The following is a 17,102-nucleotide window of genomic DNA, read 5'->3' on the forward strand; positions in this document are numbered from 1 at the left end:
TGTGCACTGAACTCCAAGTTGCAGCCTCTAAGATATCTTTGGTAGGCACTCCTCTGAGGAAGGCTGCTGAAGTGGCTGGTGCTCTGGTGGAATGAGGCCTAATGCCCTTAGGCACTGATTTGCCATGTTGAAAATAGCAGAAGCGGATGCAATGGCCTATCCATTTAGAAACAGTGTTTTGAGATAGCCTTTCCTTGTGATCCTGCAGCATATGACACAAAGTTGCTCAGTCTTTCTGAAAGCTTTAGTTCTGTCCAAGTAGAAGTGTAACTGCCTGTGTATGTCCAAAGAACGCAGAATTTTCTCACCCTTGTTCTGTGGATTTGGATAAAAGGTAGGCAAGTGAATGGCTTGGTTGAGGGCCACACTGGACACCACCTTAGGCATAAATGTAGTGTTTGTCCTCAGGGAAACCCTGTCTGGATGAAAGGTTCCACAGCCATGAGTGCTTGTAACTTCGAGACTAACCTTGCAGAGGTTATTGCTAGGAGCAGAGCTGTTTTCCAGGATAAGAATTTTATATCCGCTGTTGATGCTGGCTCAAAAGGAGGGACTGAGTTTTTCCAAAACATAATTGAGGTCCCAGGCCGGAACTGGTGCTCTTCTTGGAGGCCTAATGTTTTTGGCCCCTCTGAGGTACTGCCTTATTAATGGATGAGAAAAGATAGGTGGTTCCATATTGTAACGGGCTGAAATGGCAGAGGCATGAATCTTAATTGATGAGAAAGAAAGGCCTTTATTCAGCATCTCAATTAGGTATTGTAAAATCTGAGGGATATTTGGTAGACGCGTGTCAATGCCTTATTCCTGGTTCCAAGCACAGAATCTCTTCCATTTTTCTGCATAAGATTTTCTGGTACTGGGCCTCCAAGATAACATCCATAACAGCTTTTGAAAGAGGAGTGTTCTGAATGGCTACATTATCCGTCATGCTGCCAGATTTAAGGTCCTGAGTTGGCTGTGCAGGATCTGATAGTTTTATTGGGTCAGCAAGTGAGAAGTCGGAGGCAATATCCATGCTGGACCTTGAGACAAGCTCTTTAGGATTGGGTACCAGTGCTGGCGTGGCCAGTCTGGTGCAATCAGTATAATTTTTGGCTTTTCTTGTCTGACCTTTAGGAGTATCCTGGGAAGGAGAGGCAGTGGGGGAAACGCATATACTGTTAGATTTTTTCAGCTGAAGGATAGGGCGTCCAATTTCCATGTTTGCGATAAATCCTTGTGCAAAATCTCTGCAATTGGCAGCTGTGAGGGGAGGCAACTAGATCTATGTCTGGGCATCCCCATTTCCTTATTATCATGCTGAAGACTTGTGGATCCAGTTTCCATTCGTGGGGATCCATGAGGTTTCTGCTTAGTTAGTCTGCCAGAGTACTTGTTTTTCCTGGCAGGAATTGTGCTTGCAGGTGAACTTGAAATGCCAATGCTGTGTCCCATAAGGTCACTGCTTGTCTGCAGAGGGGGTAGGAATGTGTACCTCACTGCTTGTTTATGTACCACATGACAGTTGTGTTGTCTGTCTTTATCAGTAACTGTCCTGGATGAAGCAGGTCCTTGAAAGCTGTCAGGGCATTTTGAACAGCTAGCATCTCTTTTTGATTGATGTGAAGATGCATCTGGTTTGCAGGCCATGTGCCCTGAATACATGTTCCTGCCATATGCCCCCCCCCCCCCAGGCATAATCTGATGCATCCATTATCAGTGTCTGTCTGGCTGTGGGTAAACTGAATGGCAGACCCTTGTTGTGGTGACAGGCTTCTGCCCACCATCGAAATTCCTGTTGCAGACAGAGAATGAGTGCAATTACTGTCTCCAGGCTGTGGCAATGCTGGGTCCAAACAGTTTTTAGATACCAGTGTAGTTTCCTCATATGCAGTCTGGCATATGGAATTAGTAGAATGCAGGATGCCATGAAACCCAAGGCCTGCAGGATTTTCCTTGCAGATAAGTGGGTTTTTGTTGCCAATTTCTTGAAGTAGTCAGTTGCTTTTGTTTGTCTTGCATGAGATAAGCCATCTGGGCAGTTGTATTTAAGCTTGCACCCAGGAATATTATCTCTTGTGAGGGCACTAGTTTTGATTTCTTTTTGTTTACTGTGTACCCTAGGCCAATTAGTAATCTTTTTACAAATGCCAGATGCTTTAGAAGAATGTCTTTGTTCTCTGCTTGAATTAGGCAGTCGTCCAAGAAGGGATATATTTGAATTCCTTTTTGTCTGCAAAACACAATTACTGGTGCCAGGCATTTTGTGAAGACCCTGGGCGCAGTAGATAAGCCAAAGGGCAGTGCAGAGAATTGGTAATGCATTGAGCCAGCTATAAATCTGAGGTATCTTCTGCAAGATTGTCTGATTGGGACATGCAGGTATGCCTCTTTTAGGTCCAAAGTTACGAGCCAAGCCTTCTTGTCCAGCATGGGCAGTAGCTGTTGTAGAGTCAACATCTTGAATTTTGGAACTTCCAGAAACGTATTTAGTATAGACAGGTCCAGTATTGGTCTCCAGGTTTTGTCCTTTCTGGGTACTAGGAAAAGTCTGGAGTAAAATCCTTGCCCCTGCTCTTGTTGTGGTACTTGCTGAATGGCCCTCATGTCCATGAGGGCTGTAATTTGTTTTTGTGCCTCTGCCCATTGATTGTGTGGCAGGTCTGGCATACCTTTTGACCTTGGCAGAGTGTGAAAATGGAACCTGTAGCCTTGGGACATTATGTTCAGGACCCATTTGTCTTGGGTAACTATTTGCCAATTTGATGAAAAAAGTGCTAGTTTTCCCCCTAAGGGGGCTGCCAAAAGAAAAGGGCTTGGATCTGGTAGAGGAAAGTCATTGGGACGGTTTCCTGTAAGGTTGTGATTTCTCTTCTCTGCTTTTGGAGGTAGGAGCACCCCATTGTTTAGGCCTGTATGAGCCTTGGAGCTGAGACCTGCCTCTGGGACACCTGTATCTGCCACTTTGTGGTCTGTCTGACACTGGAAAGGACCAATTTTTAGGCGGCCAGTTCCTGCTAAACCTGGGTGGCTGTACCTGTAAGAAATCCTTGACGGTCTGCATGGATTTTGCTTTATCCTCCATTTTTTTCAACACCTCTTCTGCTTTAGTACCAAACAAAGTGTCATGCTGTAAAGGTGCATCTAATAATTTTGCTTTAACATGATCAGGCAGATTCTGTTCCTTTAACCAAGCATGCATTCTAATCACAGAACCTATAAGTGCGGCCCTGCAAGAGGCCTCCAGTGAATCATAACCACATTGCAAAGTATGCTTTCCCACTTGTTCAGCTGCATGCAATAAATCCTGCAATTCCTTGTTCTCTGAACATTCAGTATTTGTCAACAATTTCTGTTTAAGCAGAGACATTAAATATTGCTTATATTTAAGGGTATGAAACTGACAATTTAAAGCCCTTAGAGCCAGGGTAGCAGAAGTGTAGACTCCCCCCCCCCCCATCTGTCTAGAGCCCTAGAATCCCTATCAGAGGGGACAGGGTTTTTTGCAGTGGAAGCTTTAACCCCCTTGGGACCCTGAGATATAGTTTCTGGGTCAGCAGCGGGGTTTTTATGTAGGAATTTATGAGACTCAGGGACGCTGTAGAATATCTGGCTTAGCAGGTGCAGGGGGTAAAGAGTCAGGGGACAGGCCAGACTCTGAAAATACATCATCTACAATGTCTAGAACAGGTGGAATAGCAAGGGGTCTGTGCTGAGGAAGTAGCAGAAAGTCTCTGAGCCTTTTCTTAGATTCAGAATAATCTTGGCTCTCCCAGAGGAAATGCTCCCTCATGGTATGCAGGGTTTCCCCAAAAGAATAATCCTCATGAGGAGAGGCTGAAGGAATGGATTCTTCAGCATCAGAATCCTCATAGGGAAGCATGAAGTAATCCTGTTCAGAAGAGGAATCAGAGGAAATAGAAACCTGATCAGAAGAATCAAACTCCGTCTCTTGCCTAGGCCTCATCAGGAGGGGGATGGGAGCCCCTGATCAAAGTAATTAGATCTTCGGCCATTTTGAGCATCTGTTTTTTAGGCATGGAAGTCTGAGTAGGAGAATGCTGTACTTGTTTCTTTGTCTTTAGAGCTGCTTTAGTGTCTGAAGCTGAAGATGGCTTAATATATAGTTGTATTGGTCTGAAGACACCCTCAGAAAACGATGCCTGCTCAGCGGCTCCGGACCCATCTGAGGGAATGATCTCTGAGTGTTCAATACCTTCTTGAGTATCCAGAGGCCCAGTCGGCTCCACATGGGAGTCGGAAGCGGCCTGTGGCTCTGAGGTAGCAGGCCCAGGGGCTGCAAAAGCGCCTCACTGAGAACCGGCGATTGGCCAAGCAGAGGCCTCGTCGGTTTTGGACCTCGGATGCCTATCCTTTTCCTTGTCCTTGTGTTTTTGTAAACTCCGGTTGTCGGCTGGTCCGACGGCATTATATAATTAAATCTTCGGCCAAAGTAATGAAATGCAAAATCGAACAGACGCTTGATAGTGCGTTGATTACATCTAGGACAAAACTGACAGCTAGCAACGTTGTGATCAGGGCCTAGGCAAGGAATACAGTAAGAGTGAAAATCCTTATGAGGTATTTGCTTCCCACGAGAAATACAATTGCTAACTTTTTCTGACATCAGTCTGGAGCAAGAAAAAAGTTTCCCCAACGGGGTACTTAGCTTTATTGAAGACTTCGGTTCTGAAATTCGGATTTGAAAATCTCAGGAGTCGGCTGACCAGCACTTGCAAACTGCTTTTGCTTCGGGCACTGCGCGGCAAGAAAGACTGGAGAAAATGGCATCGGCTGCATCTTTTATACCCCTGGCACTCTGACGTCAGGGAAGAGGCGACAGCAACCGATGCCGGACCTAGACTTTGGAATTCTGGCCGACTGAGGGTAGCCTGCCAGCAGGATAACCCAAGAGTAATGACTGCAACAGTGAAACACTATGAACATCACTGGAGTACGAATACAGGAAGGGTAGGAGCTAGAACACTGGGGTATGAATAGAGGAGGAATAGGTGTAGACAGCTGAGTGAGGTGGATGGTGTAAGCTGTGATCACTGATTAGTGAACATAAGGGAGAAAAGAATGTTATAGTGCTTAAATGCAGACTGCGTAGGAATTGGCTGTGTAATCTTGTGCCCAGGTTATGTCTATATTTGTGTGTATGCCTTTAAGAGGGGTGGGAAGTAAAGGAAGTTCTGTGTAGAGAACAGGTCATATGTATGCAATGCCATGAGGGGTGGCTGGGGAATGGGGAGTGGGAAGAGAGCGTAGCAGGAAACAGCTTCAACATTAGCAGTAATAATCTTTATCTGTTACGGTCAGTGGAACTATTTTATCTAACATAACATTAGTCTAACACATACTTTGGAAGCACAAGGGATATGATATCCTAGACTGCAGTTGCAGTACAGCTGTTTAGTACTGCAAAACACTGACTCTACAGGCAAGTTTTCCTGTGCGAGTTATAGTTTCACAGCAAACAAACAGGTGCAGAAAAGTTTGCACAGAGGAGTGAGCAACCTAAATTTAGCTAAGACGGCAGCAGCAAAGAGGATACCCAATTACCTGAAGGGGAAAAGGGCCAGTCAGTAATACAATAAATATTGTTTTAAAGTTGTAAACATGGGTTCTGTGGTAGGACACTGTGCTCTCACTATTATGACACAACAAACCATAACTATAACTATAACTGCAACCCACTATAAGCCTTATATGAATAATACAGTGGCCCTAAACAACATCACAATGGCACACTGAAAGTTCCCTACTGAAATGTACCTGCATGACTGACCTAAGAACTCAGGATGAATGAGCAGCAGTCAAGCTTTTTTCTGTTAGCAGAAAGGATGGTGTTTCAGAGACAGAGTCTTGGATTTTAGCAATGTGACAGAGTTAAGAACTCACTAAGTAAGCAATCTTTTTTTTTATGTTAGTAGAAAGGATTGTGCAAGCCCCAGGTATGGAGAAACCACTTTCTGAAAATTTAAACCAACTTTTCAGTAATCACACAGATACTGACATTTTACAAATACAGGACAGCCTCAAGGTCAGGCAGTCTATTCTTGAGACTTTTGGCTTTGAGCAGACCCACCTTAATGTGAGCCTGTTTTGGATTTTATAAATTAGTTGCACTGGAATATCTACTACCTGAACTCTATATATAAAAAAAAAAAAAAAAAAATTTAAAAGCACTATGCATGGGCTTTGGCCAGTATGCATAAGCTTTGGAAGGGCAGGCATAGACCACCCTTTTTAAGCAATTAGAAAGTACAGTTGTGTACACTTACAATAAATGTAGATGTTGTGTATTCACTGTTGCGGTCATTACATTTGGGTAATCTGCTGGCAGGTTGCCCTCAGTCGGCCTGAATAACAAAGTCTTGGGTCCGGCGTCGGTTGCTGTCTCCTCTTCCATGACGTCAGGGGTATAAAACATGCGGCCGATGCCATTTTAATCAGTTTTTCTTACTCCAGATGTCAGGTGCCCCCCAAATGGGGAGCAAATAAATATATAAACTGTAAATATATAAATGCACCTCAGAAACATAAAACTTACCTTCAACTAAAAGCAAATACAAAACAAAGGCTTTTGAGTATAGTGAAGGAAAGAAAAGGTACAGAATGGGGGATGGCAGGTGGGTAACCCGGACTGCAACAGTGAATACATTCTAACATCTACATTTATGTTAAGTGTACACAACTGTACTATGTTCTTCGTGTTTCACTGTTGCAGTCATTACATTTGGGTAGAATCCCAAAGCTATGGATGGGAGGATGGAACTAAACAGCATTAGGAGCAGCTACAAGGCCCTGCAGGACTACAGTGGCAAAGCCTGCCCTAGATTTAGAGAAGAGAGGTAAATGATGATGCTTTGTGAATGCATGAACAGAGCTCCAATTAGCAGCTTCTAGAATGTATTTGGTTGGGACCCCTCTGAGAAAAGCTGCTGAAGTAAAGGCAGCCCTGGTGGAATGGGATCTGATCCCCTTGAGCACAGGTTTACCATGGTGCAAATAGCAGAAACAAATGCAGTGGCTTATCCATTTAGAAATAGTCTGCTTTGATATCGCCTTCCCCTCTGATCCTGCAGCAAATGCTCAGACTTTCTTAGAGGTTTTGTCCCTTTTAAGTAGAATCTTGGTTGTCTGTGCACATCCAATGAATGCAGAATCCGCTCACCCTTGTTCTGCGGATTTGGGAAAAAAGTTGGCAGGTGAATGGTCTGGTTAAGAGCCACACTGGATACCACCTTAGGCATAAAGGAAGGGTTGGTCCTGAGGGCCACCCTGTCCGGGTAAAATATAATGAAAGGCTCCACTGCCATGAGAGCCTGTAGTTCTAAAACCCTTCTAGCTGAAGTGATTGCCAAAAGAAAAGCTGTCTTCCAAGATAGAAATGTTATATCCGCAGTAGCTGCTGGTTCAAAAGGAGGCAGGGTGAGTTTTTCCAGCACAAAATTGAGGTCCCATGCAGGAGTTGGTTCGCTCCTGGGAGGCCTTACATTTCTGGCCCCTCTGAGATACTGTTTTAGCAGTGGATGAGAAAAGAGGGGAGGCTCTGTGTTGTAATGAGCCGAGATGGCAGAGCCATGGATTTTTATTGAAGAAAAAGGACAGGCCCTTGTCAAGCATCTCAGTTAAGTAGCGTAAAATCTGAGGAATATTGGGCCTTGCTGTGTCTATTCCTTGTGCTTGGTTCCCAGCACAGAATCTTTTCCATTTATCAGCATGAGATTTTCTAGTACTAGGCCGTCTGGCTTTCAAAATGACATCCATCACAGGTTTACTGAGAGATGTGGTTTGAATAATTAGTTGATTAACCATGCTGCAAGATTCAGAGTTTGGAGCCAAGTGTGCAGAATTTGATTGAGACAGTACATGAGGTGTTTGAGGCAAGTACTACATAGGAAGGTGTGACATATTCCTTAAAAGCGGGTACCAGTGTTGGCGAGGCCAGTCCGGAGCAATTAGAATCATTTTTGTTTTTCTGACTTTTAATAAGACCTTGGAGAGTAGAGGCAGAGGGGAAAAGGCATAGACTGATAGGTTTTTCCAGCTGAAGGACAGAGCATCCACTTTCCATGCTTTTTTGTGATGAGTTCTTGTGCAGAATTTGTCCAACTGATAGTTTTGGAGAGAGGCAAATAGATCTATGTCTGGGCTTCCCCATTTCTGTGTTAACATGCTGAAGATTTGTGGATCCAGTTTCCATTCGTGCAGGTCCACAAGAGTTCTGCTTAGGTCGTTTGCCAGAGTATTTTGCTTTCCTGGCAGGAATTGAGCTTGAAGATGTATTTGGTAAGTCAAGACTGTGTTCCACAAGGCCATGGCTAGTCTGCAAAGGGGGTAGGAATGGGTACCCCCATGCTTATGTACCACATAACTTTGGTGTTGTCCGTCTCCATCAGTAGTTGTCCTGGATGAATTAAGTCCTTGAAGGCTGTCAGAGCATTCTGAACAGCTAGCATTTCTTTCTGGTTGATATGCAGATGCATTTGGTTTGGGCTCCATTTGCCCTGAATGCATCTCCCTGCCAGGTGGGCCCCCCAAGCATAGTCTGATGGGTCTGTAGTTAGGGTTTGGGTGGCAGGGGGTAGAGTGAATGACAGTCCCTTGTTTTGGTGACATGTCTTTGCCCACCAAAGAAACTCCTGTAGGCAGGGAATGAGAGGGATCACCGTTTCCAGGCTGTGATAATGTTGACTCCATAAACTTTTTAGGTACCACTGAAGTTTTCTCATATGCAGTCTCGCATATGGAATTAGTAGAATGCAGGATGCCATGAACCCCAAAGCCTGCAGAATTTGTCTTGCAGATAACTGGATTTTTGTTGCCATTTCATTGAAGTATGTTGTCAATTGTATTTGTCTGGCATGAGGTAAGCTCATCTGGGCATTTGTATTCAAGCTTGCACCCAGGAATGTAATTATGTGAGAGGGTACCAGTTGTGATTTCTTTTCATTTATGGTGTACCCTAGGCATGTTAGAAGCCTTTTTACAAACGCCAGATGTTGAAGAAGTGTCCTTGTCCTCTGCCTGAATGAGACAATCGTCCAGATAAGGATAAATTTGAATGTTTGTCTGCAGAATGCAATTACTGGTGCCAGGCACTTTGTAAAGACCCTGGGCGCAGTAGATAAGCCAAAGGGCAGCGCAGAGAATTAGTAATGCAAAAAACCTGCTTTGAAGCGGAGGTATCTTCTGCAAGATTCCCCTATTAGGATATGCAGGTATGCCTCTCAAGTCTAGAGTTACAAACAAAGCATTCTTGCCTAGCATAGGCAGTAGCTGTTGTAAAGTCAACATTTTGAATTTTGGAATGTCCAGGAACATGTTCAGACTTGATAAGTCCAGTATTGGACGCCATGAATTGTCTTTTCTGGGTATCAGTAACAGTCTTGAATAAAATCCTTGTCCTTTTTCTGGAACCGGTTGAATAGCCCCCATATCTATGGGGTACATGACTTGTTTCTGGGCCTTTGCCCACTGGTTTTGTGGTAGAACCGGCCATCCGTTTGGAATTGGCAAAGTATGGAAATGAAATCTGTAACCCTGGGATACTATGTTTAATACCCACTTGACCTGGGTTATTAACTGCCAATTCTGAGCATGAAGTGCTAGTCGTCCCCCCCCCCAGGGGGCTGCCAAAAGTTAAGTCCCTAGAGATGGTAGAGGAAAGTCAATGAGACTGCTTATTGTAGGGTTGTGCTTTGTTACCTCCCGATTTGGAGGTGGAAGCACCCCATTGCTTTGACCTGTAAGATCCCTGTGATTGATATCTGGAGCCTTTTGAGCACCTAGGTTTGCCCTGAGTGGCTCTGTTGGACACAGGAAAGGACCAACTTTAGTTGGCCAGTGCTTACTGAACCTGGGTGGCTGCACTTGCAAGAAATCCTTTACTGTTTGCATAGATTTAGCTTTATCTTCCATTTTCTTTAAAGCCTCTTCTGCCTTATTACCAGAGTATCATGCTGCAAAGGGGCAACCGACAATTTAGCTTTAACATGATCAGGCTGATTTTGCTCCTTGAGCCAGGCATGCCTTCAAACACAGACCCAGTAATGCCAGCCCTACAAGAGGCCTCCAAGGAATCAAAACCACATTGCAAAGTATGCTTTCCAACCTGCTCTGCTGAATGCAATAAATCCTGTAACTCTATTTTTCACACAGTCAGAAATCAACATCATTTTCTGTTTCAGTAAGCCCATAACAAGCTGTTGATATTTAAGCATATGAAACTGGCAGTTTAAAGCCCTGATTGCCAAGGTTGCAGACGTATAAACCTTCTTACCCCATCTATCCAATGCCCTGGAATCTATATCAGAAGGGGTAGGATTTTTGGCTGTAGAAGTCTTTACACCCTTGGGACCCTGAGAAATAGTCTCAGGATCAGCAGCAGGATTTTTGAAAAGAAATTTGTGGGAGTCAGGAACCCTGTAATATCTGTCTGGCTTGCTAGGAGCTAGAGGCAGGGAATGAGGAGCCACGCTTGATTCAGAGAACACATCAACAATGTCTAAAACAGGAGTTAGTGCCAAAAGCCTATGCTGAGGAAGGAGGAAATCCCTAAGCCTCTTTTTTGATTCAAAAAAGTCCCGACTCTCCCACTGAAAATGTTCCCTTAAAGTATGCAAAGTTTCTCCAAAAGAGTAATCCTCAGGAGGAGATGCAGATGGGATGGATTCCTCTGCATCAGAATCCTCATAAGGTAGAACAGAAAATTCCTGATCAGAAAAAATGGAAACCTGATCTGAAGATTCATAATCAGTGCCTTGCCTAGGCCTCTTAGCGGGGGGTTGGGAACCCATGATCAAGGTAATTAAATCCTCAGCCATCTTTAACATTTGTTTTTTAGGCATAGGGGCTAAGCACGTGGCTCATGCGGCAGTTTTTTAGACATAGAAGCTGTTTTTGACCTTGTTTTTGTTGATGGCATCAGTTTAATATAAAAATGTTGAGGCCTGAAAACACCCTCAGAAGCCGGTGCCTGCTCAGCAGCTCTGGACCCATCCAAGAGAGAGACATCCACGGGTTCAATACTTTGCGAATCTCGCAGCATACCAGACTCTGAATGGGTCTCGGTAGAGGCTTGCGACTCAAAAGTCGCGGGTATCAGGGGCTGTAAAAGCACCTCACTGAGTACCGGCGAACCGGTGACTGGCTTAGGGGAAGCTTCGTCATCGGTTTTGGACCTCGGATGGTCTGTCTTATTCCTTGCGTTTTTTGTGAACTCCGGTAGTCGGATTGCTAACAGATGACATTTCAGGGTAGTTGAATCTTGAGCCAAAATATTTAGAAGCAAAAATATACCAACGCTTAATAATGAATTGGTTAAATTTATCACAAAACCGACAGCAAGGCACATTGTGATCAGGGCCTAAGCAAGGAATACAGAACAAATGAAAATCCTTATGAGGTATTTGCTTCCCACAAGTAATGCAATTATTAACTTTTACTGATATCGGTAAGGAGCAAGAAAAAGTTTTAGTTTGAAGACTTTGGTTCTGAAACTTGAAAATGAAAATTTCAGGAGTCTGCCGACTGGCACTTGCGAACTGCTTCTGCTTCGGGCACCGCGCGGCAAGAAAGACTGATCAAAATGGAGTCAGCTGCATGTTTTATACCCGACGACCTGACGTCATGGAAGGGGAGACAGCAACCGACGCAGGACCCAAGACTTTGTTATTCAGGCCGACTGAGGGCAACCTGCCAGCAGATTACCCAAATGTAATGACTGCAACAGTGAAACACAAAGAACACCTGTTGTGCAACTCTTCTCATACTCACACAAACTGGATCCCTTTGGAATGACACTAGCCATTTAGCCAACTGCTGAAGCCAATTACCTTTTCTTTGTACCTAGTCATCATCCCTGAAAATGAAAGGATTCCAATTAGTACTCAGCATCTTGTATGCATTTGTGACATACACAGAGTTCTGCAATGTCTCTCTGCGCATCCCTCAGTATTTGTATTCCAAGTCATTTATCTTTAAGTGCCCACCATCTTGTTGTAGTCACATACGGTAGCTGAAAAGGTCGTAAAGGCCCTTTTAATATCAGAGACTCTGGCATCTATAAGTTAAGTCGTGTTACCCTAGTTTTCATGCATCTAAGAGGCTTTGGCAATGACTTTTCTACAGCCTCAGTACAAGATATTAGTGTGGATTGGTGTAGATTGCAGTGGTTGTGTGTGCTGCTCAGTCATTTTTTTTTCTTCTTTTGTTGAGGGAAAACTCCATACTTGTTAAATATTTGCATCTCTCATGAACAGAATTACTTGTGCTGAGTAAGAGTTCATTATTCATGAGCATAAGACAGTTACTAGTCTAAGGACTAGTAAGTGCTATGAGGTTTCCAAAAGAAACGAAACAAGTACACTGACCTAAATTGGTCTAGAGATATTGAGAATTAATCAATGAGAAACAATAGGAATCAAGTGGAGTTTGCTTGTCTTTCGTTTGGGGGCGGGGGATAAGTCCTAGGATGTGCATTCAGTTTACTATCCTCAGTGGTGCAGACCAGACAGAAAAGAAACATCATACTTCAAAGGGTAAGACAATGAGGGTAAGCCTTACTCAAACTGCATAACAAACCCTTACAATGCCCTAATGCATAACTGACTCTTGGGACTTCAAAGGGATGCAGGGGAAAAAAAAAACAGCACAGCAACAGAAAAATACCTTGGAATGTTGCCTGGATGATGGTCATACTCTAACTGTACTCAACCTATAAATAGGGACAAACAGGTGATCTCAGCTGCTGTGATAACTTAGTGGTCAGTAAGTTCAAAGGAAAATAAATTTCAAAACATGCATTCTGTAAGATGCTGCATACTGCTCTGGCACCACAGTGCAGTGTGTAATGTTTGTCAAGGTAGCAGCTAAGAAAAACACTCAAAAGGACACAGAGGCCACACACCCAAGAAGTCCATAACCTAGAGAGCTCGGCCTGTGGTAGTTGTTTCATCTCGCACAAAAATTGCACAGCACTGTTCACACATTAAATTCTTGCATAAATTGTCAAAAGAAACAGACACTAGACTTTTAAGAGTGGTGCAACATGCTCAGAGGGACACATTTATAGCTAAGCCCTTGAATGATTCAAACTGAGAGAAGACATACCAGAACATTAGAATCCAAGAAATGGTTACAAAGCTTGGGTGCCAAGAGCTTCACAGTAAGAATATGAACTTTGAAACCAATACAAAAGTCACTCTGGCATAAATGCACTACTTGCTTTTCACTTACCAATAGTAGATCTGTTTCTACCAACTAGCCAGCAATGGTAACTATACAGCGACAGTATACTGATAAAGAACATAGCAGCCACAAAAAAAAGGAACAGAACGTGGAACTTGGCTTGAGTATCCGGCAGGCCATTCTAAAGAGAAAGGAGGAAATATTAGCGTATAATTTTTTTTTAAATTAAAACAGTTACCCTTCTGAAGGCTTACTCATTTACTGAACAAAATAATACAAAACGACTAAGTACAGTATATTGAAATTACACTGACTTTGGAGGTATTCAAAATGTCAACATGGTGGTTATACAAATGAATGTGATCATGGCACATTACTATGGACAATAAATATAAACCAGTCTTTTTTTTTTTTCCATTTATTTCCCTTCCCCTAACAACAGGTCAATGTCATCCACGTATAATCCCATAATTCTCTCCTTACATTCTCTATATATATTAATTCATGGGGAGGAAGTGGGAAGGGCTAGGGCTGTGGAGCTGTAGAAGCTATCGTACCATAACTGGAAAACCTGGTGAAACTTTGGTTTACACACTATCCCATCAGCACTCATTCTGATGCAAATGTGGAATGATATGGAGGTGGAAAAAGCAACTGTAAGTGCTGTATCATGCTGGAAGCCCCCCAGATATTCTGGTCATGCCATATTCACTTTCACTATCTTTCCAAGGAGGTTCTTCTCAGACATCAATGTAACAACGGTCCCTCCTGCACCATTAGCTGTCACCATCTACTACAGTGGAAAATAACACTTTTGACAGTTCAGTCCTCTTCCACTAACTCTTCCCCTTTGCTGTCAAGATCTTTAGTCAGACCCACATTGCTAGCGCCATCACCAGACATGCAACATCAGTGCTACCAAGCTAGTTATCTGATAAAGCTTTGAACAAAAAGCAACTGCTGCATTTTCCAAGCAAGTTCTATAAAACTGAGATGGAATCAAAGCAGCAGGCAGAACAAAAACAAATTACTGTAGTCTCCATGCAAGCTCTAGAAGAATGGACACAGAATCAAAGTAGTGAACTTTTCAAATACTACCAAGACATGCAAGAAACACTGACCCATATAACAACCTCAAGCAGAACCTCACTAAAAAGGTTATTTCCAAGGAACAGATGCAATGACATGGAAAACAAAGTTTTTGTGGGTAATTATACTTAACATTACGCTACATCTTTAAGGAAATGTCAGTGCCACAATAAATCATAACCATTTGGGTTATTTTCATTACTACCTTACTTTATTCCAGATGGCATTTTTCTCAGTAGTCCCCATTGTCACTATTAAGAAGGTGGTTCTCTAATTAGTGTTTCAGAGAACTCCAACGTATGCAACTTCCAGGTAGATGTAGAATCACCAAGATAAAGTTTCAGTTTTACCCCACTAAGGCCTTTGGTATGTACTACAACTGTATTACACAACTCCCCCCCCATTAATATTCAAAAACGTGCACACTGATTGGTCAGCGTGCACGTTGTAAATCAGCGTTATAGTAATGGAAAAAGGTCCAGTCGCCCAGACTTTTTCCATTACTATAACTCTTTTTCTCACTGTTTCGCTATGTTAAACGAGTTTAACATAGCGAGACAGCTTTAAAAAAAGCGACGGAGATTCTCCGTTGCTTTTTTAAAGCTGTCTCGCTATGTTAAATTCCTTTAACAAAGTGAGACAGTTTGTAAAAAGCAAGGGAGATCTTGCTTTCTAAGTTGCTTTTTTCAAAACTGTCTCGCTATGTTAAATGGGTTTAACATACAGAGACAGCTTTAAAAAAAAGCAACGGAGATTCTCTGTTGCTTTTTTTAAAGCTGTCTCGCTATGTTAAACCCATTTAACATAGCGAAAACAGTTTGTAAAAAGCAACGGAGATCTTGCTTTCTCCGTTGCTTTTGCCAACAGTTCTGATGTCCTGCATAGGCATATGCATGCGCAGTACATCAGAACTGCCGCAGAATAACAGACAGCTGCAGAAGGGCAGCAAGGAGGCATTATACAATGCCATTATTTAAGAAAAGTAATTATTTTTTTTCTTAAATAATGTCATTGTATAATAGCAATAACCCACTTCTGGGAGTGGGTAATGCTGGATTTACCCACGGTTGGCTTTGTTTGGCCACTCGGGCTTCACCCTCGTGACCAAACCACACCAACCGTGGGCAAATCCAGCATTACCCACACTCGGGCGTGGGTTATTGCTATAATAAACCATTGTAAAGCAACAGAAAATAATTTGGTAGGATGACAAACGATTAATATACTATAACAGAAGGGGAGAAAGCTTTAGTGTTAGAGTTCACCCTAAAGTAGTATAATTAGCAGTAGAGTTACACCAGTTAACTTACCATAACAGTAAATGTTCAGATTACATATCCTGACATGGATATTAGCAGTTGAGATGGTCTACAAAGATTTGGGCCCTTAGCACAAGTGTACATGCTTGTGTAAGCGAGACATACAGGCCTACCAAAATTCAGAGCTTCTTGCCCAAAAAGACAGACTGAAGTCTAAGGTTCTAAAGTTATTTTATGAAAAGATGACTACATCCCACCTGGCCAGAGGAAATGCAAGAAAGTGGATGGTGGGAGGCTGCAAGTACTGTAACACCGACCTATTCAAACACCTTCAGGTATTAAGAGTTAACTTACAAAACTGTACCATGCTCTTCATTAGATCACTGCTGCAGTAGCTGTAACTGTATGGGAAAACTGTCAAAGCACAGGAAGTAAGGGAGGACTAAGAGGGGCCAGAGTCTGGGAGCTACTGGAAAAGCTTAGAAAAACCTCCTCTAGCTCTGGTAATTTTTAGTTTTGCCCAGGTAAAATCTTAACTGTCTGTGGATATATAAAGATTAATTTTTTTATTGTCTGGTTTGGGGTGCAGGCTAGAACACAGGGTGATGAATAGTCTGGTTTAAAGTAAATGCAGAATCAACTTATGGCATAAAAAGAAGGGTTGGTTCTATGACTCATCCTGTCTTTATGGAAGATTAAACAAGGTAGTTATGACATCAAGACCTGTAATGTAGGCACTGATCTAGCAAAAGTTGGGAGTAATAAGCAAAGCAGTCTTCCATGTAAGAAATTTTAAAGAACTGACTGCAAGTTCAAAGGGAGAGGGTTAACTACTCCAAGACAAAGTACAGGTGCCAATCATTTCTAGAGGGTCTAACATGCAAAACCCCTTTCAAAAACTGACTTGAAATAAGGGGGGATTCAAAGGGGCACAGGCAGAAATGGGTGAAAGATGTTCTGTTATTGAAGTGCAAGCAGAAACGGAGGTGAACAATGCACTCCTACTTGGAATGTTCTTGTTCTCCATTATGGCATCAACTAGAAAATCTTTTCCATTTGGCTAAACAGAATTGCCTAGTCACAGTTTCTATCACCATCTTTAATGCCTGTTGCATATCTTCAGGTAATAAAGGTACATAAACAGATAAACAGGATCAGTAATTTATCGTCCATATATTTAGATGGAGATTTTGAAGGCTGGGATGAATAAGGAAAGTACAGTTGTGTACACTTAGCATAAATGCAGATGTTCGAGTGTATTCACTGTTGAAGTCATTGCATTTGGGTTATCTGCTTGCAGATAGCCCTCAGTCGGTGTGATCAACAAAGTCTTGGGTCCTGCGTCGGTTGCTGTCTCTTCTTCCGTGACGTCAGGTCGTCAGGGGTATAAAAGATGCAGCTGATGTCATTACATCAGTATTTCTTGCCCCAGATGTCAGGTGCCCCCCGAATGGGAAGCAATTAAATCTATAAATATACAAGATTATACCTCAAACAAAAAAGCAAATACACCAAAAAGCTTTTAAGCATTGAAAAAGAGAGAAGAGGTATAGCCAAATGAAGTCAGGGGGC

At 42.8% G+C, this 17,102-nt stretch overlaps 1 protein-coding gene across 1 annotated transcript in view; it reads right to left on the reverse strand.

Annotated features, from left to right (window-relative positions):
- ZDHHC20 (zinc finger DHHC-type palmitoyltransferase 20) overlaps positions 1 to 17,102 on the reverse strand; it is a 1,600,692-nt gene that overhangs the window by 528,549 nt on the left and 1,055,041 nt on the right. Inside the window, exon 8 of the mRNA XM_044072039.1 lies at positions 13,231 to 13,363. Coding sequence (XP_043927974.1) covers positions 13,231 to 13,363 — 133 coding nt within the window. The remainder of the gene's footprint in view (positions 1 to 13,230; positions 13,364 to 17,102) is intronic.

This window comes from Protopterus annectens, chromosome 5.part0 (assembly GCF_019279795.1).
Source record: "Protopterus annectens isolate FY-2018-M chromosome 5.part0, PAN1.0, whole genome shotgun sequence".
Taxonomy (NCBI): Eukaryota; Metazoa; Chordata; order Ceratodontiformes; family Protopteridae; genus Protopterus; species Protopterus annectens.